We start from the raw sequence: 22,821 nt of genomic DNA, 5'->3' as shown, positions 1-22,821 counted from the left end.
GGCCATATCTCAGAAGCAGAGACAGTGTCCCAAGAATAAGGATTTGCCATAAGGCAACATCCCAACACAACCGTCTGAACAAAGTGTAAGATGAAGCTTGCACAAGTTCAAGATGATTAGCCCATAATGTAACGTACCGTTAAAACAAAATAGCACTCTTCAATGGAAGATAAGAAAATCTAAAATCTTTGCAGCATATCTTCTGCAGTGTCCAGTACAAAATAAAAAACTACTAGATAACCAAAGAAAATGTGACCCAAGGTCAAGAGAAAAAAAACAACAAAACAGTAGATGAAACAGATCCTGAGATGATCCAGATGCTGGAATGAGCAGATATGGATGTTAAAAACAGCTACTGTAAATATAATCTAGACTTAAAGAAATTCATATTGAGTGAGCAGATGTGGGAACTATGCATGTAAAATATATTAAAGAACCAAATGAAAATTCTAGAATTCAGGACAGTATCTAAATACTGGGGGAAAAAATATTAGACATACCGAAAAGAATAGTCATCCGAAAAAAAATTGCAAATACTCACAACTGTTACATAAAATGATATAGCATTTGCATATAACCTGCATGTATCCTCTCATATACTTTAAGCAATTTCTAGATTACTTACAATACCTAATACACTGTAAGTGCTATGTAAATAGTGGCTTTACTGTATCATTTAGGGAATAATGACAAGAAAAAAAAAGTCTGTATATGTTTAGTACAGACGTAACCATCCTTTTCCCCCCCAGGTACTTTCAATCTGTGGTTGGTGGAACCCATGGATGTGAAACTCATGACTAAAGAGGGCCAACAGCTTTGGAGACACTGTAGAGGAAATCAACTGAAGATAAAGACAGATCAAGAGAAATTATGTGATCGTAAGAATAGAGAAAAAAAGATGGGGGTAGGGAAAAGAACACAAACTCAGAGCCTCCATGGCCTGTGGTATAATATCTAGCAGTTTAACATACATACAATTGGAATCCCATAAGAGGACCAAGAGAATGGTGCAGAACAGATACTTAAAACAATATGGTTGCAAGTGTCCCAAATTTTGTGAAAATAATCAAATTTCAGATCTAAGAAATTCAGTGAACCCAGAGTATATTACACATTTAGCATATTAAAGTAAATTACTGAAAACAAAAGATAAAGAACAGGTCTTAAGAGCAGCCAGAGAATGAAAAGACATTATTACATATAGGGTAACAACGTGAAGGAAGATGACAGGCCACTCAACAGAAACAATGAAGGCTAGGATAGAGCAGAATGACACAGGAAAGTGCTGAAAGAAAAAATATCTGAAATCTACATCTAGCAAAAACATACCTCAAAAGTGACTATGCAGTTGGGCACGGTGGCTCACGCCTGTAATCCCAGCACTTTGGGAGGCCGAGGTGGGTGGCTCATAAGGTCAGGAGATTGAGACCATCCTGGCTAACACGGTGAAACTCCGTTTCTACTAAAAATACAAAAAATTAGCTGGGCGTGGTGGCGGGCACCTGTAGTCCCAGCTACTCAGGAGGCTGAGGCAGGAGAATGGCATGAATCTGGGAAGCGGAGCTTGCAGTGAGCCAAGATGGTACCACTGCACTCCAGCCTGGGCGACAGAGCAAGACTCTGCCTCAAAACAAAACAAAACAACAACAATAACAGCAACAAAAACCAAAGTGAGTATGCAATGCAGACGTTACTCTAGATAAACAAATACCGAGGCAATCTTGTCACCAGCCCTGAATACATGAAATGCTCAAAGAAATTCTGTAGACTGTCGGTAAACGTCATTCAGATGAAAACTCAATTCTACAGGAAGGAATGAAGAGCAAAGGTAATGCTAATATGTGTGTAAAATAAAACTACTTTTGCTCTTCCTCCTTTCTTCCTGGTCTGAACAATTATTTAGTACAAAAGTTGCTAGTACATAGGCCAAGCAGGTAGGTATTCTTGAGGATGGAGGGTGGAAGGGAGCCATGGTGCCCAGAGTGGTGTATCAAAGCCTGACTAAAGTAAAGACTACCTATATAGGGAGAAAAAGTGAGCTGGGGCTGGTGGGGAAAACCCTAGATCCTGTGAAGTGAGCATCCACAACACAATGTTACAATATTTTTTTAAACCTCAAATAGCCAGTTGTCTTTTAATGACGTTGGGGGTTGGGGGAGGAATACAGTAAAATAGCCATCATTTAAAAAATCTGAAATAATCTCCAACTTCAGAAAAGTTGCAAGTACAATATAAAGAATGTAGCTGGACACAGTGGTTCACACCTGTAATCCAATCTGAGAGGCCAAGGCAGGAGGATTGCTTGAGTCCAGGAGTTCGAGACCAGCCTGGGCAACAGAGCCAGACTCTGTCTCTACAAAAAATGAAAAAAATTAGCCAGGTGTGTTGGTGCGCACCTGTGGTCTTAGCTACTTGAGAGGCTGAGGTGGGAGGATTGCTTGAGCCCAGGAGGTCGTGGCTGCAGTGAGCTGTGATCACACCACTGCACTCCAACCTGGGCAACAAAGTGAGACCTTGTCTCAAAAAATACATATAACATTTTTTTCTCAAATAGTTGAGAAAAGTTGCAGGTATAGGATTTATCCATTTGATAGTGAGTTGCCTCATTGCCTTTGAATGTTAGCGTACATTAATTACAAGCAAGATTATTTTCTTATGTAAGCAGAGTAAGATCATCAAAACTGTGAACTTAATATTGACATATTACTACCATCTATTCCTCGAACCCATTTGAGTTCTGCCAATTGTCCTGATAATATCCCTTTGGCAAAACATCCAGTTCAAAAGCACATGTTGAGTTTAATTGTTACGACTCTTTATAGTTTCCTTCTATGTGGATCAGTTTCTCAGTCTCTCTTTGACTTTTTAGACATTGAGACTTTTGAAGATTGTAAGCCAGTTGTTTTGTCAAAAGTTTATCAATGTGAGTTTGTCTGATGTTTACTCATGCTTAGATAGAGATAATACTGTAAGTTAAAGTTTTGAAATTCAATCAATGAAATTCACTCTTTTTTTTTTTGGATAGTCTTACTTTCAAGCATGGAGCTTATTCCCTACTCCCTTGAGTTTGGGATTGGTTTAGTAACTCCCTTCTGAACAGAAACCATGGTAGATGACTCCCAAAAGTAGGTCATAAAAGGCACTGCAGATTCTTCCTTGCTCTTTCTCTTGAATCATTTGCTCTGGGGAAAGTTAGCTCCTTTGTTGTGAGGACACTCAAGCAGCCCTATGGAGAGGCTCACAGGGCAAAGAACTGTGGAACTGAGGCCTCCAGCCAACAGCCATGTGAGTGAGCCCTGATGGAAGTGGATCCTCCAGATAACTGCACCCTGGCCTGACATCTTGATTGCCACATCATCAGAGTGGGCCAGAACCATATGAGCTAGGCCCCTTGGATTCCTGATACACAAAAAAATGTGAGATAATAAATGTTTGTTGTTTCAGGCAGGTAAATACTGGGACGATTTGTTACTCAGCAATATTTAAAACAGTAAGCCACCATATTAACATAACAGAAAAACAAAATAATCTAAACGGATGCAAAAAATATCAAGACAAAATTCAAGACCCATTCAATTTTTTTTTTGGAGACAGGGTCTCACTATATTGCCCACACTGATCTCAAACATTCCTCCCACACTGGCCTTCCAGAGTGTTAGGATTACAGGTATAAGCCACTGTGCCCGGCCACAAGACCCATTCTTGATAAAAACTCTCGGCAAACCAGAAACAGAAGAAAACGTCCTCATCCTAAAAATGGGCAGCCTATAACTAATATCGAACTTACTAGTACAATACTGAATGTTTTCCCCCTCACATTGGTAAAAGGCAAGGATGTTGGCTCTCACCACTTATTCAGTATGGTATCAGTGGTCCTAGCCTGTGCAACAAGGCATGGAAAAAGCTAGAAGGAAAGGAAGAAGTAAATCCATCTTTATTTTCATACAACATGATTGTGTATGTAAATAATACTAAGAAGTCTACAAGATAAGCTACTAGAACTAAAGTTGAATTTAATAGGATTAAAGTATACAAGTTTAATAAAGAAAAATCAGTGGTATTTCTATATGTGGGTAACAATTATAAATAAAAATGAAAACACAATTCCATTTATACTAGCTAAGAAAACATGAAATATTTAGAAAAAATTTAACAAATATACTCTTAAGACTTCTACATTAAAAACTGCACAACAATGCCGAGTGAAATTAAAGAAGTTCTAAGTAAATGAAGAGAGATATACTATGATCATGGATCAAAGTCTCAATATTAAAGATATATATACACATTTTCAATTTTTGAGACAGGGTTTTGTTATGTTGCCCAGTTTGCTCTTGAACTCGTGGGCTCAAGCGATCCTCCCATCTTGGCCTCCCAAAGTTCTGAGATTACAGATGTGAGCCACCATGCCTGGCCTCAATATTATAATTTTTGTTTAAAGTGCCAGGCTACTCAATAGGAAAAGTTTTTTTTTTTAAACAAATAATGCTAAGATAACTGGATAAACACATGGGAATATAATGAACCTTACCTCTACCTCCCACAATACAGAAAAATTAATTTGAGATGGATTAAAGAACTGCATATAAAGTTAAAATTATGAAGATTATAGAAGAAAATGCAGGAGAATATCTTTGAGGCCTTAGGGCAGACGGAAATTACTTAGGGAGAACAAAAAAGGTATAAATCAAAGACAAAATAACATGGGCTTAACATTAAAACTTCATCAGAAGACATCACTAAGAAAATGAAAAGGTAAACCATAAAATGGAAGAAAATATTCACAATAAATATTTAACAAGAGTATATAAACAATATATTAAAAATTTCTATTCAGTAAGAGATATGACAAAAAACAAATAAAAATGAGCAAAAGACTTGAATGGTGACTTCATAAAAGACATATGAAGGACAAACAGGCACTTGTAAGGATACTTAAAATTAGTTATCTGAGAAATGCAAATTAAAATCACAATAAGATACCATTTTATACCCAGTAGAATAACTGAAAAGACAGTACCAAACATGGGTGGGGACTAGAGCATCTGGAACTCTAGACATTGCCAGTGGAAGGGTACATGACACAGTCATCTTGAATAACTGGTAATTTCATATTAAGTTATATAAGCATCTACACTACCAACTATCAATTCTACTCCTAGTTCCCAAAGGAAATGAAAACCTATGTCCACAAAAAAAGCTGTAAAAGAATGTTCATAGCATGTATATTCATAATAGCCAAAAACTGGAACAACTTGGATGTCCCCAACCAGGAGGAGGAATAGACAAACTATGGCCTATCCATATAAGAGAATATCACTCCCCAGTTTAATAAAAACCAAAACCAAAACCAAAACAAAACTCTGGGACATGCAACAAAGTTAAATTCGCAAAACATTATTTCATGAAAAAGAAATCAAGATACCAAAGATTATATACTGTATTATTGCATTTACGTGAAATTCAAGAATAGGGAAATTTATCTATATTGATTAAAATCAACTCCCCATAAGCAACAGTGGTTATGGGGAGTTGCTTATGGAGAGTATGATTCACAGAGGGAACTTTCTGAGGCAATAGAAATTTCTGCATTTTGATTAGGGTGGTGGTGCTTATACGGAATCTACCTTATCAAAATCAAATCATAAGCTGCTTACAAGAGACCTACCTTAAATATAAACATACAGAAAGTTTAAAAAAAAAAGGGAAAAAGATCCAACATGCAAATGCTGACAAGGCAAAACACATTCCTAGAACTAAAGAATATATTTCACAATGTTACAAGGTTTACTTTATCAGTAAGATATAAAATTCTAAATCTGTATGTATGGAATGTAGCCACAAAATAAAGCAAAAGTGATAGAATGAAAAGCAGAAATTTACAACCACAGTGACAGATTTTAACTCATTCCTCTTAGTAACTCACAAAGGCAGGTAGGCCAGAAACCCAGCAAAGATAACAGAAAAAATGAACATGACTTGACCCAATTCCATTCAGAGAACATAGCACTAACAGTCGTAGAGAATACAACTTTTTCAAATAAACATGGAACATTTACCAAAATTGACTATGTGCTGATCCACATAGCAAACAGTACCAGATTTCCAAGGATTTATATCATACAAAATATGTTCTCTCACCTCAAAACAATTAGGCGAATAATCATTAACAAAAAGTTAACTAGAAGATATCCCTGTTTGGAAACTGAGAGACACACATAGAAAAGGTATTTAGATCAAAGATAAAATCAAAATAGAAACTGGAAAATATTCTGAACTGAATGATGATAAAATGAACTAAAAAAACCTGTTGGATCCAGCAAAAGCCAGTTGAAGTCCTTTTTTTTTTTAAACAGAGTCTTACTCTGTCACCAGGCTGGAGTCAGTGGCGCGATCTCGGCTCACTGCAACCTCCGCCTCCTGGGTTCAAGTGATTCTCCTGCCTCAGTCTCCCTAGTAGCTGGGATTACAGGGATGTGCGGCCATACTCAGCTAATTTTTGTATTTTTAGTAGAGACGGGGTTTCACCATGTTGGCCAGGATGGTCTTGATCTCCTAACCTTGTGGTCCGCCCGCCTTGGCATCCCAAAGTGCTGGATTACAGGTGTGAGCCACTGCGCCTGGCCTAAAGTTTTTTTTTTTTTTTTGAGATGGAGTCTCGCTCTGTCACCAGGCTGAAGTGCAGTGGCACAATCTTGGCTCACTGCAACCTCTGACTCCTGGGTTCCAGTGATTCTCCTGCCTCAGCCTCCCGAGTAGCTGGGACTATAGGCGTGTGCCATGAAGCCCAGCTAATTTTTGTATTTGTAGTAGAGACAGGGTTTCACAATGTTGGCCAGGATGGTCTTGATCTCTTGACCTCCTGATCTACCTGCTTCGGCCTCCCAAAGTACTGGGATTACAGGCATGAGCCACCGTGCCTGGCCTAAAGTTTTAAGGTATAAAGAATACAACCAAGGAGGACTGAAAATCAGTGACAAATGTCTATCTCAAGAAGTTAGAAAAGGAACAGCATGTTGAATAAGGACAAAAATAATAAAGATGGGAGTAGAAATTAGTGAAACAGGGAAGAGACATATCGTAGAGCTGATCAAAGGCAAAACTAATACCAGAAATGAAAATGGGATCTCAGTACAGAATCTTAAGATCTTTATGTCAATAAATTGGAAAAAGTATATGACAGAGTCAAAATCCTTAAAACAAAAACAAAAACAAAAACCCAGTGTATTAAAACCAGTACAAGAACAAAAAGAAAATCTGAGTATCAACAACCTTACAACTATGAAAGAATCTCGTTAATCAAACTCTATCATACAAGAAGAACCTGAAGCCCAGATGGCAACACTGATGAATTTTACTCATCACTTAAGGCAGGAATAAGAGCAATTTTATACAGTCTCTTCCACAGAAGTTTCTCAACCAGTTTTATCAGGCAAGCATTGCCTTGATGCCAAATTTGACATGCACATTATAAAAAAAAGTATTTATATGATAGTCTCCATTTATAAACATACATAAAAATCCTAAAAAATAATAACCAAAGTCAGTGATATGTATTTAATAAAAATAACATGTCCTGACCTAAGTGTATTTATCCCATGAAAATGAAATGATATAATTTACCACATTAACATAAAAGAGTATAATTATGTGATCAGCCAAATACATGTAGAAAAATATTTTGATAAAGTCAACATTATCTATGTAAAAAAAAAAAAATCAAAGATCCCAGCAAAACAAAATAACGGTGCTTCTGCTGGGCAGGGTGGTGTGCACCTACAGTCCTCCCAGCTACTCTGGAGGCTGAGGCAGGAGGATCACTTGAGCCCAGGTGCTTAAGTCTACACCAAACAACATAGTGACACTGTGTCTCCTAAAAAAGAAAAGAAAAGAAAAGCGTACTTTTGTAATGTGATAGGAGTATGTACAAAAAACTTATAGCAAACATAATGGTATGATGGTAGAAGCTACCCCCTAAGATTAGGATAATACCTAGTATTACCATTTCTATTCAACATTGTACTAGAGATCCTACCTGATCTTATAGAATAAGGAAGTAAAAAGTTTAAGAATTAGAATAAAGATGAAAAAAACTCTTTCCCAGGCGATATAAAAGTATACAGAGAACACATGAAAGAATCTATAGATATAAGCTCTATAAATTAATGAATAAATTCAGCAAGGTTACTGGCTAAAACCTCAATTTTTAAAAGTCGTATTTCTGTATATAATCAACAAATAAAAAGAAAATGAAAATTTCAAAACAATGCCATCTACCATATTAAGAGCATAAAGCAGAACTAAACATATCAAACCCCTTGGAAAGATGTCCAAGTCCATAACATAGAGAAGTAGGAAAAAACACTGAGAGAAACTAAAGAATCCTAATATACATGAAAGGCTAATCTATGTTCATATATTAGAAGATTCAGCATTACAAAAATGTCATTTCTTTCCAGATCAATTTATAAATTCAATGCAATGCCAATCAAAACCCGAGTAGGGATTAGCGTGTTGGTGTGTGTGAAAAACGACAAGATAATTTTAATGTTTATATTGAAATAGGTCAAGAACAGCCAAGACATTACTGAAGACCAACACAGAAAATTTATACCACTGGACAGTAAGACTTAGTATGATACAGAAATTAGAAATCGTGATATTGGCACAAGAATACAAAAAAAAGACTAATGGTATCTTTGAAAGGTCACTAATGTAAAAAAATAAGTGTGTTGTGGATTTCATAACATGTAGAAGTAAAACATGACAACAGCAGCACAAAGGCTGGGAGAAGGGAAACAAAAGGACACTCTTGTGAGGTTCTTACATGTGAAACTGTTATTATTTGAACACAAACTGATATATCAAAGAAGGATATCATAAACTCTAGCAAATCATTAAAATAATAAAAACAAACAGGTAAACAAGATAATAGTGGAAATAAAATGGAATCATTAACATGGGGCAAAGAGAAAAATAAAGCAAGATGGTAGATTTAAACCAAATGATATTGACAGTCATAATAAATGATTTAAATCAGTGTTATACAACAGAAATTTGTTATGAGGATTGAAATGTAGCTAACATGACTGAAGATTTGAATTTTTAATTCTAACATGTGGCTAGCAGCAACTGTACTAGACAGTGGAGGTCTAAATAATTAAAAGGCAGAGGTTGTCAGATTAGATATAAAAGCAGAACCTACAATTCTGTCTACAAGAAAGCCACTTGAAATATACAACTATAAACAGGTTAAATGTAAATGCATGGGAAGAGACATTAGAATAGAATGCTGAAGAGCTTAAATTAATATCAGACAAAGTAGAATTCAGAATGGCACTCTTACCAGGGACAAAAGAGAGACATTTCATGATGGTAAAAGGGTCATCAAGAAAATCTAACAATGATGCCAGGTGAGGTGGCTCACGCCTGTAATCCCAGTCCCTTGGGAAGCCACAGCAGGAGGATGGCTTGAGCCCAGGAGTTTGAGACCAGCCTGGGAAGCAAAGTGACCCTGGTTCTATAAAAAAATGAAAAAATCAGCCAGATGTGGTGAGGTACACCTATGGTCCTATTACTCAGGAGGCTGAGGTAGGAGGAGTCTGGGAAGTTGAGGCTGCAGTGAGCTGTGATTGCACCACTGCACACTAGCCTGGCAGGTGGAGCAAGACCTTGTCTCTGTTTATATATATATATGACATATATACATTTAAGAAATATATAATTCATATATATGATATATAATACACATATAATATATAAAAACATATATGATGCTATATAAAAATATACATAAAACAATGCTACATGCATATACACTCAATAACAAAAGCTTCGAAACATGAAGCAAAACCTGATTAAAAACAGAAATAGACAAATCTTTAATTAGGGATGCTTCAAATACTCTTTTACTACAAATAAGAGAAAAAAGTTAGTAAAAACACAGGAGATAGGAGCAGTGCTATTAAATGAATAACTAGCATTTACAGAATACTCCACACATCAGAAGCAGAATGCACATTCTTCACTAGTGCACATGGAACATTCACAAAGACAGACCACATCTTAGGCTAGGAAACAAATGTCAGATGTAAAAGGTTTTCAAATAATACTGAGTATGTTCTCTGACCACAATAGATTTTTTTTTTTTTTTTTTTTTTTTTTTGACACGGAGTTCTCACTCTGTCATCCAGGCTGGAGTGCAGTGGTGCCATCTCAGCTCACTGCAACCTCCACCTCCTGGGTTCAAGCAATTCTCCTGCCTCAGCCTCCTGAGTAGCTGGGATTACAGGTGCCTACTACCACGCCCAGCTAATTTTTGTATTTTTGTATTTTTTGAGATGGAGTCTTGCTCTGTCACCAGGCTGGAGTGCACTGGCATGGTCTCAGCTCACTGCAACCTCCACCTGCAAGGTTCAAGCGATTCTCTTGCCTCAGCCTCCTGAATAGCTAGGATTACATGTGTGTGCCACCATACCCAGCTAATTTTTGTATTTTTAGTAGAGACGGGGTTTTACCATGTTGGCCAGGACGGTCTTGATCTCTTGACCTCGTGATCTGCCTGCCTCGGCCTCCCAAAGTGCTGGGATTACAGGTGTGAGCCACTGTGCCCGGCCAATTCTTGTATTTTTTAGCAAGAGACGGGATTTCACCACGTCAGCCAGGCTGGTCTTGAACTCCTGACCTCAAGCGATCCACCCGCTTTGGCCTCCCAAAATGCTAGGATTACAGGCGTGAACCACCATGCCTGTACTCGCAATAGACTTAAACTAGAAATCGATAATTTAAAAATTTCTGGAAAATACTCAAATAATTGGAAATTAGAAAATATATTTCTAAGCCACCAATGCTCAAAGGAGTCACAAGAGAAATGATAGATGCAACTAAATGAAAATGAAAACACAGCATATCAAAATCTGTGAAATTCACCTAAATCAGCACTTAAAGGGAAATTTACAGTTCTAAAGGCTCAGATAACAAAAACTGGTTCTTCGAGAAGATGAATAAAATTGATAAACTTATAGCTGGACAGTTCAGGAAAAGGCTCAAATTAGTACTATCAAAAATGGAAGGGGGGTATTGCTACAGATCCCAAAGTATTAAAAGGATAAGAAGTGGATATTATAAACAACTTTATGCCAATAAATTAAAAAAACAGGGATACAATGAACAAATTCCTTGAAGGACACAAACTACCAAAACTTAGGAAGAAATAGTTGCCTGAATAGGCCTTTACAGTATTTACCGAAGGAACTGAATCTGTAGTTAAATATTTTCAGACAAAGAAGTCCCTGCTCAGATGGTTTCATTTGTGAATTCTACTAAACCTTTAAGGAAGACATGATTTGAATTCTGCACAAATGCTTCCAAAAAAGCAGAAGAGAAGAACATTCCTCAACTCATTTGATGAGGTCCTGACACCAAAACTAGAGAAAGAGAAAACTACATGGAGATAAAAATCCTTAACAAAATTTTAGTAAATCAAATCCAGCAATATATAAAAAATAATAATGTATATTGACCAAGAGAAATTTATCTTAGGAGTGCAAGATTGGTTTAACATTTCAGTATTAAATTCTCAATGGTTGTAATGCACCATTTTAACAGAGAAAAAAAATATGAACAGCTCAAAACATGTAAAATACCATCTAATAAAATTCAACACAATTCATGACAAAAAAATCTCATTAATTCAGGAATAGAAGGGAACATCCTCAACCTGATAATGGGCATTTATAAAAAACCTATAAACAGCCATCAAATTGAATGGCAAAAGATTGAAAGAATGGTAAAAGACCTACATTAACAGTGAATATATCATGTTCCTGGATCAAAAATGGAATATTGATCCGATGTCAATTCTTCCCAAATTAGTCAAGAGATTCAATGTGTTCCCAATCAAGATTTCAACTGGCTCTTTTGAGGAACTGGGCACTGTGGTTCTAAAATTTATACAGAAATGCAAAAGACCCAGAGGATCCAGATATGAAAAACAAGAATAGAACTAGATGACATATACTATCTGAATCCAAGACTTTCTATACATCTACAGCAATGAACACAATATTGTACTGGCAGAAGGACAGACAAATAGACCAATGGGACAGAAAAGGGAATCCAGAAATACACCCATACACATATATAAATTCATAGGTGCCAAGGTGATTTAATTCAACAAATGCTGAATTCAACAAAAGTGTTTAATTTTGATCAGCTCCAGCTTCTTTTTAGGCTTTGTTTTTTTGTGTGTCCTATATGTCCAATGTTGTTCTAGAACTTTTATAGCCTTAAATTTTGGTCTGTGATCTGTTTCTACTTATTCTTGTTTACTTTGTGAGGTAAGGGACAAGAATCATTTTTTTGCCATACGTCAGTCTAATCATCCTAGAAGCACACTACATGTATGTGTGTGTGTATACTAATTCCATTTATATAAAGTTCAAAATCATAGTGGGAGATTATTAAAAAATAACCTTTTAAAATTTAATTTTGTCATTTGCTAAGAAATAACAAATGCTTTCCATATGGCATACACCATTCTAAGCAATTTTTATGTGTTTGAATTCAATTTCACAACAACCCCACAAATTAGATGCCAAGGAGGATTCCCAAATGTGCAAACATATGCACAAAGAAGTTAAATAACTTGTCCAATGCCACAGAGCAACTAAGTGCTAGAGCTGGGAGGTGAAGGCAGACAGGCTGGCGCTAAACACCACGGCACATTGACTCCCAGTGAGAGAACTTTAATGGAAAGATGGAGGGAGGGCAAATGTGCAGAAAGAGGTGGGAGGAGGAGGATGGCAAATTTCCCTTCTTCCAAAGAAAAATAATCAGTAGATACTGCCTTAAACAGGAGGCGGGGAGGAGAGAGGGATCAAAAACTACCAGTATATGCTGAGTATCCCTTATCTGAAACGCTGACCAGAAGCGTTTCCGATTTTGGGGAGGAAAAAAAAAAAAAAAAAAAGTGTTTCTGATTTGGGAATTTTTCAGAATCTGAAATATTTGCATTATACCAGTTCACCATTTCAAATCCAAAAATCCAAATTACTCCAATGGGCATTTCCTGTGAGTGTCATATTGTTGCTCAAAAAGTTTTAGATTTTGGAGCATTTTGTATATGGGATACTCAACCTGTGCATGCATGTTATGAAAGAATTTGGACAAAAAATCAGAAAGAATAGCTAAATGTGAAGGCAACAGTAAGCCTCCACGGAATGGCTCAGAGTAGAGCACCGTTATACAATACTTAGCCTCGTAACACTATTTCAGGTTTTAAAAACCATATACACGTTGCTTTGATACAAATAATTTTAAAATCTTCAAAAGATTTAAACATTTACAAAAGAATAGGCAAAAAGGTGTGGCTCATGCCTAATCCTAGCACTTTGGGAGGCCAAGGCAGGAGGATTGCTTGAGGCGAAGAGTTCAAGACCAGCCTGGGCAACGCAGTGAGACCCCATCTCTACAAAAAATAAAAAGAATTAGCAAGGCATGGTGGTGCGTACCGCTCGTGCTATTGTTGTCCTAGCTACTCAGGAGGCTAAGCCAGGAAGATTACTTGAGCTTAGGAGTTTGAGGCTGCAGTGAGCTCAAAGTGTCCCTCAGCCTGGGTGACAGAACAAGACCCTGTCTTTAAAAAACAGAAATAAAAAATTAAAAAAGAATAATAACTATCATTTATCGAGTTCCAGTATCCATGGTACTTTCCTAAGCATTTTAAATGCACCTCTCTTGGAATTCTCCTAACAATACGGAGCTGGTCCTATCATTATCCTTACTTGCTCATGAAGAAACAGATCAGAGATTAAACTGCCCAGGGTTGGCCAGGCACGGTGGCTCATGCCTGCAATCCCAGCACTTTGGGAGGCCAAGGCTGGTGGATCACCTAAGGTAAGGAGTTTGAGACTAGCCTGGCTAACATGGTGAAACCCCATCTCTACTAAAAATACAAAAATTAGCTGGGCGTGGTGGTGGGTGCCTATAATCTCTGCTACTCCGGAGGCTGAGACAGGAGAATTGCTTGAACCTGGTAGGCGGAGATTGCAGTGAGCCAAGATTGCGCCGCTGCCTCCAGACTGAGCAACAAGAGCAAAACTCCATCTCAAAAAATAAATAAATAAAATAAGCTGCCCAGGGTTAACTAGGCAGCAAGCAGCAGAGCTGCGATCTAATCAGAGTCTACAGTCCATGTCTCACCTCCACGAAGGAAGATGAAGCCCTAGAGGTCACATAACAGCAATAGAGAGGGAGGGATATTTGGGAGGTGGCTTGGACAGGAGCGAGGAACTTACCACTGGCTGGAGGGAGAAGATGGTGAGTTAGGAGGGATTTGAGAAGGATGCTGAGGTTGCTGGCTTGAGTACCTGAGGACAGTTGGTCCTTTCCTCTACCCCAAGGTCCATGGAAAGAGGAGCAGAGATTCAAGCCTCTGAGAGAGAGCTCACGAGCTCAGGGACATACATGGACAGTCCCTAGGTGTCTATGGGCCACCTGTGGGCACAGGCTCTATGGTGAGCAGAATCTGTAGTTCTAGAGCTTGAGAGGGAATTTGGTGCTGCTGCAGTAGGACTCACCCACGTGCAGGTAGCCACTCTTCTACTCCAGCACACTTGAGGAACACAATAGGCTCACTACCCAATGGCTCACTACGGTGGTGATTTTAATGGGGGCCTCTTCTTCTTGCAGTGCATGTGTAGTGTGGAGGAAGGGGGTTCCTAGAATCCTGGAAAAGGGACCAGAGACATGCATATGTCTGAAAAAAAGCCTCAGCTTTGAAAATCTCTGCTACGGTTACAACCTGAGTTACATGACATCAAGCAAGAAGAGACAAAATGCAAATGGGCAGGAGTCTACCTCAGAACCGTGGGATCTAGACATACAAGGCTGAAGGAGACCAAAGCAAAGTGTCCCTGGAGGTAAGAAGATGAACGAGGGGATGTGGTGCAGGGAGGGCAGGGAGTCTGGACAGTTCATGCCTGAGAGCCTCCTTCCAGCCTTTCTACCTGGTCCATCCCCTGTTTACATTCTTGCCTGGCCTTTGCTGACCCTGGAGTCTGCAACTTTTAGGGCCACTAACATGTACCTGAGTTTGCACAGACAATCAGGAATTTGCCAAGGAGACAAGGAAAAGAAAGGGCCCTGAGAGAGAACAGCATGTGCCAAAAACACAGGCGTGGGACGGGTGCTGCTTGGTGTGTGCTGGGGAGGAAGTGAGCAACAAAAACATGGACAAAGCACAGGAGAGATGAGGCTCGGCCCAGGCTAGGAAAGGGTTCCTCTGCCATGGTTTTGACTGAGGGGATCAACCTTGTCTTCAATGAAGCTCACACAGCAACAATGAGGAGAACTGACTCCAAGTGGCAGAGCCAGGCCACAGAGCAACTGGTTCTGAAATCAGCTGAATAGCCCTGGCAAGATAGGATGAGGGCTTAGATGTGAGGATGGGAAGGAGGGCCCAAGCTCTCCTTCAGGAGGGGGTCCCAGAGGGCCCTTTCTTAAACGGATACAAATGGGGTTTGGGGATTGGGCTGGGGGTGGGGTGAAGAGAGATATGTTGACAGTACCCCTACACACCACCACCATTTACTGCACACTTCCTAAGCCCACTCCGTGTATGGAGTCACGGAATTCTCCTAAAACCCCCATAAGGTAGGCAGGACTATGACCCCCCTACCTCCGAAAGAGTGGCTCTGTCACTTGTGCGGATATTCTCCCTGCTAGCACACAGTCAAGGCCCTAAGTCTAGGGAGCATGGTTCTTCAAGGCCCATGCTCTCCTACATGATACGACACAGGTGAGCTCTTAGGGAAGAACACAGATACCACGTGAGGTATGCAGGACTGAAGGAGGAACAAAGACCGAGTTCTGTAGGAAACTAGGTCCAAATCATGAGTTGGAGGCATGGGTTGGAGGTCACATGACACAGGTGAAGGTGAGGTGACGGAGGGAGGTGAGAAACATGGGAAGTCAGGACACAGCTTGGGGAAGACCAGCATTTATCAAATCAGTACGAGAGACCAGGAGACTGCAGTGAGGAAGCACGATTACGAAGCAGGAAGGGAACTAGAAAAGACAGAGGAACTTCAATCTGAGAAGTGGGGATGTGTCCTGCAGTAAGTGATGTCGGCTCCTCCCCTGGTCTCCAGGACCCTGTGGACTGGTCCCTGCTGGCTCACCAACCTCCCTGCTGTCTCTCCTGGTTCTTGCTGTGGGTCCTCCAGCCACCCCAGCCTCTTGACCCCTCTTCCAACCTCCCTTGCCCTCCTGCCTCACAGTCCCTGCTGTTCCTCATGCCCATTCCAGCTCTTTTCTACCCACCATCCCTCACCACCACCACCTAGTTCACTTCCACTCTTCAAAAACTTTTTTTTCCCTTTTTTTTTTTTTTTTTTTTTTTGAGATGGAGTCTTGCTCTGTCACCCAGGCTGGAGTGCAGTGGCGCGATCTTGGCTCACTGCAAACTCCGTCTCCTGGGTTCAAGTAATTCTCCTGTCTCAGCCTCCCAAGTAGCTGGGATCACAGGCATGCACCATCACGTCTGGCTAATTTTTGCATTTTCAGCAGAGACGGGGTTTCACTATGTTGGCCAGGCTGGTCTCGAACTCCTGACCTCCTGACCTCATGTGATCCACCTGTCTTGGCCTCCCAAAGTGCTGGGATTACAGGTGTGAGCCACTGCACCCAGCCAACTTTTATTCTTAAACTTAGAATTGAAAGTCTAATCCATTCATCTTTCAGTATTTAAATGCCAGTGCTGCTAGGTGCTTCACACCTCCACTCATCACTGTAGGAAACAGTTATCCCCACAGGCCCAGGTCAGGTCCCCATCACATTTTCATAGTACTGCACGTTTCTCCTTTGTAACACAGAAAAAGGCTGAATAAATCATTTCTGGCCGGGCGCAGTGGCTCACACCTGTAATCCCAGCTTACAGGTGGGATTTTGGGAGGCTAAGGCAGGCAGATTACCTGAGGTCAGGTGTTTGAGACCAGTCTGGTCAACATGGCAAAACCCTGTCTCTACTAAAAATACAAAAATTAGCTCGGCATTGTGGCGGGCGGATTCCCAAATGCGCACCTATAATCCCAACTACATGGGAGGCTGAGGCAGGAGAATTGTTTGAACATGGGAGGCAGAGGTTGCAGTGAGCCGAGATCGTGTCACTACAATCTAGCCTGGGCGATAGAGAGAGACTCAGTCTCAAAGAAAAAAAAGAAAAAGAATAAATCATTTCCTGTACACTAGTCATAATGTAGCTCCTCCTTGTAGGTAAGGTCTTCGAGGACAGAAGTCCACTTTGTCTAAATCAGGGGTCAGCAAACTTGCTCTGAAAAGTACCAGACAGCAAATATTTTTGGGTTTGTGGGCCATCAAGTCTTAGTTGCAATTAATCAAGTTGGTCATTGTAGCCCAAAAGCAGCAAGACAATAATTAAATAATTGGGTGTGACTGTTTCAGTAACTATTTACAAAAACAGGAGGCGGGCGAAAAGACCCCAGTTTGCCCACCCCAGGTCTAGGCACCAGCACCCAGTCTAGCACCTGGCATACAGCAGGCACTCTATGAATAAAGAAAACTACCAAGAAAAGGCCATTTGACTTTGGCTATTAGATGGAAACTGGCACCAGGGGAAGACGGTTTTAGTGGCATGGTGGGTGGCGCTGAGATTATGGAGGGCTGAGGAGTGAGCAGCAGCTGAGGAAGTGGTAACTTCTTTCGGGAGTTCCACCGTCTGAGGGGTGCTCTTGTGGTGGAGTGGGGTGGACTCGGAACCTGTGTGCAGGCTATGACAAGATGATAGGGCTGAGGAAGAAACAGGGTAACTTATGAAGAGGTGGGGATCCAGAGCTCAGGGGTATGTTTGGGGTTGGTCACAAAGGAGGAAGCCACCTTCTAAAGCTGAGAAAAAAGAAATAAAGAAAGGCAGAAAAAAGAAAATGAGGAGAAAGCCTTGCATGTTGTTTTCCCTGTAAAAATGTGAGCCAAATCTCCTGGTGTGGAGAGTGGACTAGAGGCAGCTCAGCAGCCACAGGCATCTGGCAGATTGGGAGCCACTGGCAAAACAAGGGAACAGTGGACACTTAGGAAGGGGCCACAGGCCTCACCAAGAGGCATGAAGCTACACCCTTCACTTTTCTCTCTTCTTATTTGAGAGAGCACTTCTAGCCAAGGTGGTGTCTGGGTGTCTTGTGGGTTTTGAGTTTTCAGCTCTGACTCAGTGTGAAGTGTGTCACTCGCTGAATCACCCGCAGTACTTGCTGTCACTTCGCAACACTTCACTCTCCCATGCAGGTAGGGACAGGAAAGCCCTGAGATGGATGGGGTCACGTTTTACATGTGTCATACCCAGCTCTTTCTTAAAGGATATGGAAAAGCATTTTAATTGCAGAAACTTATTGGTGAATTTCATCCCCATGCCTTCAAATGTGTAAACCCCACAGGGTTTAAAAAAGCAGAGAGGTAGCAGGGCGCGGTGGCTCACGCCAGTAACACCAGCACTTTGGGAGGCAGAAGCGGGCGGATCACGAGGTCAGGAGATCAAGACCATCCCGGCTAACACATGAAACCCTGTCTCTACTAAAAATACAAAAAAATTAGCTGGGCGTAGTGGCGGGCGCCTGTAGTCCCCGTTACTTGGGAGGCTGAGGCAGGACAATGGCGTGAACCTGGGAGGCGGAGCTTGCAGTGAGCCAAGATCCGCCACTGCACTCCAGCCTGGGTGACTCCGTCTCAAAAAAAAAAAAAAAAAAAAAAAAAGCAGATAGGCTGGGTGCAGTGGCTCATACTTGTAATTCCAGCACTTTGGGAGACTGAGGTTGGTGGATCACTTGAGCCCAGGAGTTCAAGACCAGCCTGGGTAACATGGTGCAACTCCTTTTCTACTAAAAGTACAAAAAATTAGCCAGGTGTGGTAGTGTGCATCTGTGATCTCAGCTACCTGAGGTTGGAGGATGGCTTGAGCCCAGGAGGTTGAGGCTGCCATGAGCCATGACTGTGCCACTGCACTCCAGCCTGGGTGAAAAAAAAAAAGTAGATAAAAAAATATTGAACACATAGGCCAGGCGTGGCAGCTCATGCCTGTAACCCCAGAACTTTGGGAGGTTGAGGTTGGCGGATCACCTGAGGTCAGGAGTTTGAGACCAGCATGGCCAACATGGTGAGACCTTGTCTCTACTAGAAATACAAAATTAGCTGGGCACAGTGGTGGACACCCATAATTCCAGCTACTCAGGCTGAGGCAGGAGAATTGCTTGAACCCGGGAGGCGGAGGTTGCAGTGAGCCGAGATTGCGCCACTGCACCGCAGCCTGGGCAAAAAGAGTGAAACTCTGTCTCAAAAAATAAATAAATAATAAATAAATAAATAAATAAATAAATAATAAATAACCTCTGATAACAGGAGCTCATAATTTCTCAGGGTACAATCTTATGGCAGTTTCTCTCCTGGGCTGTAAAATATATCTCTATTAGTCAAAGAATGATCTGCATAGAGCACAAAGGCCAATATTATCCTAGCGATGGATAACATTGATTTTTTCTTTAAATGCTGGAAGGCATTTGAGGGTTTGATGATAAAACTACAGCATAGCACCTATTTAGTTTTATAAAGCTAACATAGTATTAAAGCCTATAAAACACAACTTCTTATGTAGTCAAAGGATTAGTATTGCAAAATGAAAAGTTTTCTTATAGAGTCAAAAACATATGAACAATCACCTTTACTTGTCCCTAGAACCAGAGAACTGAAAAAACCTTCCATTTCAATACGAATTTATTAATTTCTTATTACTACCAGTACAGGCATGTGTAAGCGTTCAGATCTCAGCCTACTACTTTCAGGAAGGACAAAAAGCATCTAAATGTGTTTTACTTGATATCCCTGAAAGAATAGCACCACGATCTATTTTCATCTGCCTTATTTCAAGGTGTAATTGTTGTTGATATTTATAGATTGAAGTTTCTGTGTCTATTCTAATAATTAGCAGAACTCCAATTCATATTTGCATTTTTAAGTTTTCACTCCCAACAAGTCTGAAGATAATTTTCCTAAAATACACAGATCCTCACTGTACTCCTTCAAGTCTTCCAGAGATGATGTGAACCAGCGACTCAGAATTCAATGAATATAAAGTGCAGGGCCTACACCTGTAACACACTACGTATTTGGAAGGATTTTCAATGCACCTTTAGATGTGTATCAAATAAAAATCTCTTACCCTATTGTTGGGTTGATGTTTGGATCAAAACTGTCTTCCACAAACCGCCACACAATACTCGATTTACCTACACCTGTATCCTGAAAGAGAATGAGACGTGTGACTGAGAAAAGTTTACCTTTTGGCAGACACCAAAAACTACTTTGTGGCGTAAGTTCAGGATTTTAGAAAAATCACCCTAGATGTGTAAATTTTATAAACTGAGGAACACAAAAGCGATTGTCATAAAAATTCAGTGGAGTAATTAGGAAATTCCAAATGTGCTAAAAGAGTGAGGTTTTTGCAGTTTTTAAGACAGATTAGGACCTTTTGAAAGACCCAAAGTTTCTGCTTCGTGTAAAAAGTAACAAGTCCACTTGCTTTCTAACATATGTTAGTAAACTTTGAACTCCTGGGTTACCTCTGAGTAATCCCTGAAGAATCCTAGCCCCACCCTATTTTGGGGGAATAAAGATTAGTTAATGGAGTTCCTGTCTATCTTTTAAGGCAGAAACTGGAATGACAGCATCAATTTCAGAAAGAAGGCTTTGAAATGGCCAACCTTGTCCTTCCTGACAAGACAGGAAGCTGAAGCTTCAAACTAGTCTTTGGGGCTTCCTGATTTGAACACCCCCTTTCTCCACGGGAAGAGTTACTTGGCAAAGTAACTCTTTGGAGAAGTGGCAGGGGTATCCCACAAGTTCAAAAACACCCTCAAGAGACAAAGTAGGCTAATGCTGCTTGTAAAACCTAAAGACCTGTTATGGGTTTTGCTTGAGAAGACTCGGCCAACTCCCTCCCAACTAATACCTTGGTAAGTTGGGAGAAAACTATTTAAAAGCCTCTCCTAACCCAGATGCAATGGAGAGGCAAGGCGGGGCTGTTTGCTCTTTAAGGGGCGGGAAGAGTCCACGGGCTCCAGGGAGGGGAAGGGGAAGGGGAAGGGTCCCTCCGGCCTCCAGGACCTTCTGGAGGGTGCAAGAGGTGGGCGGGACAGCTCCTGACCTGGAGGGAGGGTCCACGGGGCTGGAGACAGCGTCTTGGACGGGGGATGGGGGAAAGAATGAGGGGACATGGGGGATCCGGGGTCCCCGCCAGCCCAGCCTCCCGTGGCCCTCCCGGCCAGACCCACCGCCACTCACCCCGAGCAGACACACTTTGAGCTCCCTCAGCGCCATGGCCCGGGAGCCACGGGCGCGGGCCCGCCGCCGCCCTAAGTTGAGAAAGGAGAGGCCGGGCCCAGCAGGAGCATCCCCTGGCGCCGCTGCCGCCAGACAGCCCAGCCCCGGTCCGCGCAGAGGCGGCTGCCGCCCGTCCTCTGGCCCTAGGTTCTGCCTGTCCGCTGCCAGCCGCGTGGGGCCCGCCTTAGCAGCCTGGACACCGCCGCGGCCTTCCGGGCGCCGCCGCCGCCGCCATCTTGGGACGCCGGCCGGGTCACCTGACCTCCCCGCCCACCTCGGCAGCCACCTTCACTGAGAGGGCGGGGCCGACCGGCCGGCGCGGGCCGGGGGCGGGGCCTGAAACCTACGGCCCCGCCCCTGTCTACAGGCTCCCCCACCCCTGTCCGTCCCGCCTCCAGGCCCATCCCAAGATGGCGGGTGAGTGGGGTTGGGTTCGGGGGACGCCGGGGGTGCTTCCCTCCCTCTCGCCCCGTGACCACCCCGCGAGGCCGAGGGGCCCCTGCCCGACCCCGTCCTCTCTCGCCGCAGCCCCCTGGTAACTCCTTGTGTGTTTCTTGGTTTTCAGAGATCCCCCTGTACTTTGTGGACTTGCAGGATGACTTAGACGACTGTAAGTAAGAGTTGGGGCACCCCTATCCCTCCCTGGGACGCTCTCAAAGAATTCAGGGTGCACGAAGCGCGGGGCAGGGAACTCTCAAGCCAGGCCCTCCTCGTCAGGACCAGAACAGCGGGACCCCCAACTGCCTAGATCCACTGGGGGCGGTCCCTCCCCACTGGGCGGGGCGGGCTGAGGGTGGGAGCCCTTCCCTCGAGGGAAGGATTTTTGTTGTTGGGGAAACTTTTGACTTCCTGTCACTTCTTTTCTTCCTACGCCTGCAGCTGCCCCGGGATGGGCGGAGGGGGTAGTTCCAAGTCCTAGTCGACTCAGGGCGGGGGGCCCGCCACCTGGGAGTTGGGTGACTTCCCTCTCAGGGCCTCGCCCTTTTCCTAGGGACTTTTAGGAGTGCTGGGGGGTTGGGGAGGTCCCGCTCTTGGTGTGGCCAGCTACGGAATTCACGGACTTCTCAAGTGTCCTGGCCACAAGCCCAGCTCCATCTCTTATCCCATGGAGTCCATTGGCCCCCGCATTTCTTGGGTGGGTCCCTTGTCCCTTCTTGCCCTCTTCTTTGAAATCATGTTAAGGGCTGGTAGCTGGGGGAGGTGTCATCTTGGAAATCCAAGTTCGCATTTGTGGTGAAGGAAGGAAGCATTTCCTCTCCCGTCAAGAAACATTTATTGAGCAGCTACTTGCTCTGGGCTCCGGACCTGCAAGGATGTGTTGGAAACAGCTCTACACGCAGGGAGCTCACAGAATGTGGGAAACAGAAAGATAACAAGCACCCGAGTGCTGCTGGTGAAGAAGCCCTATATAAATCATCCAAATAACTAACATTAATTGGG

General features: G+C 42.1%; 2 protein-coding genes across 27 annotated transcripts in view; one reads left to right on the top strand and one right to left on the bottom strand.

Annotated features, from left to right (window-relative positions):
• Positions 1-21,640, bottom strand: part of RAB22A (RAB22A, member RAS oncogene family) — a 60,472-nt gene extending 38,832 nt beyond the window's left edge. For all 3 annotated transcript variants that reach the window (XM_005569434.4, XM_045363188.3, XM_074005605.1), the window contains exons 1-2: positions 21,343-21,640; positions 20,222-20,301 (exon numbers count right to left, since the gene is read on the bottom strand). In XM_005569434.4, the coding sequence (XP_005569491.2) occupies positions 20,222-20,301; positions 21,343-21,378 (116 nt within the window). In that variant the 5' untranslated portion in view covers positions 21,379-21,640. The remainder of the gene's footprint in view (positions 1-20,221; positions 20,302-21,342) is intronic.
• LOC102139221 (serine/threonine-protein phosphatase 4 regulatory subunit 1-like) overlaps positions 20,826-22,821 on the top strand; it is an 86,539-nt gene continuing 84,543 nt past the window's right edge. For 21 of the 24 annotated variants that reach the window (XR_012419574.1, XR_012419578.1, XR_012419573.1 and 18 more), the window contains exons 1-2: positions 21,767-21,798; positions 21,947-21,991. Coding sequence is in view for 5 of the 24 variants with exons in the window: in XM_005569435.4 (XP_005569492.3) it covers positions 21,792-21,798; positions 21,947-21,991 (52 nt within the window). In the remaining 19 variants the exon portion in view is untranslated. Of the gene's footprint in view, positions 21,015-21,766; positions 21,799-21,946; positions 21,992-22,821 lie in introns of those variants that run through there. The other 3 variants (XM_045363186.2, XM_074005594.1, XM_045363183.2) reach the window with 1 other exon arrangement.

The sequence above is a fragment of the Macaca fascicularis genome, chromosome 10 (genome assembly GCF_037993035.2).
Source record: "Macaca fascicularis isolate 582-1 chromosome 10, T2T-MFA8v1.1".
Classification (NCBI taxonomy): domain Eukaryota; kingdom Metazoa; phylum Chordata; class Mammalia; order Primates; family Cercopithecidae; genus Macaca; species Macaca fascicularis.
This window is presented reverse-complemented; position numbering and strand designations above follow the sequence as displayed.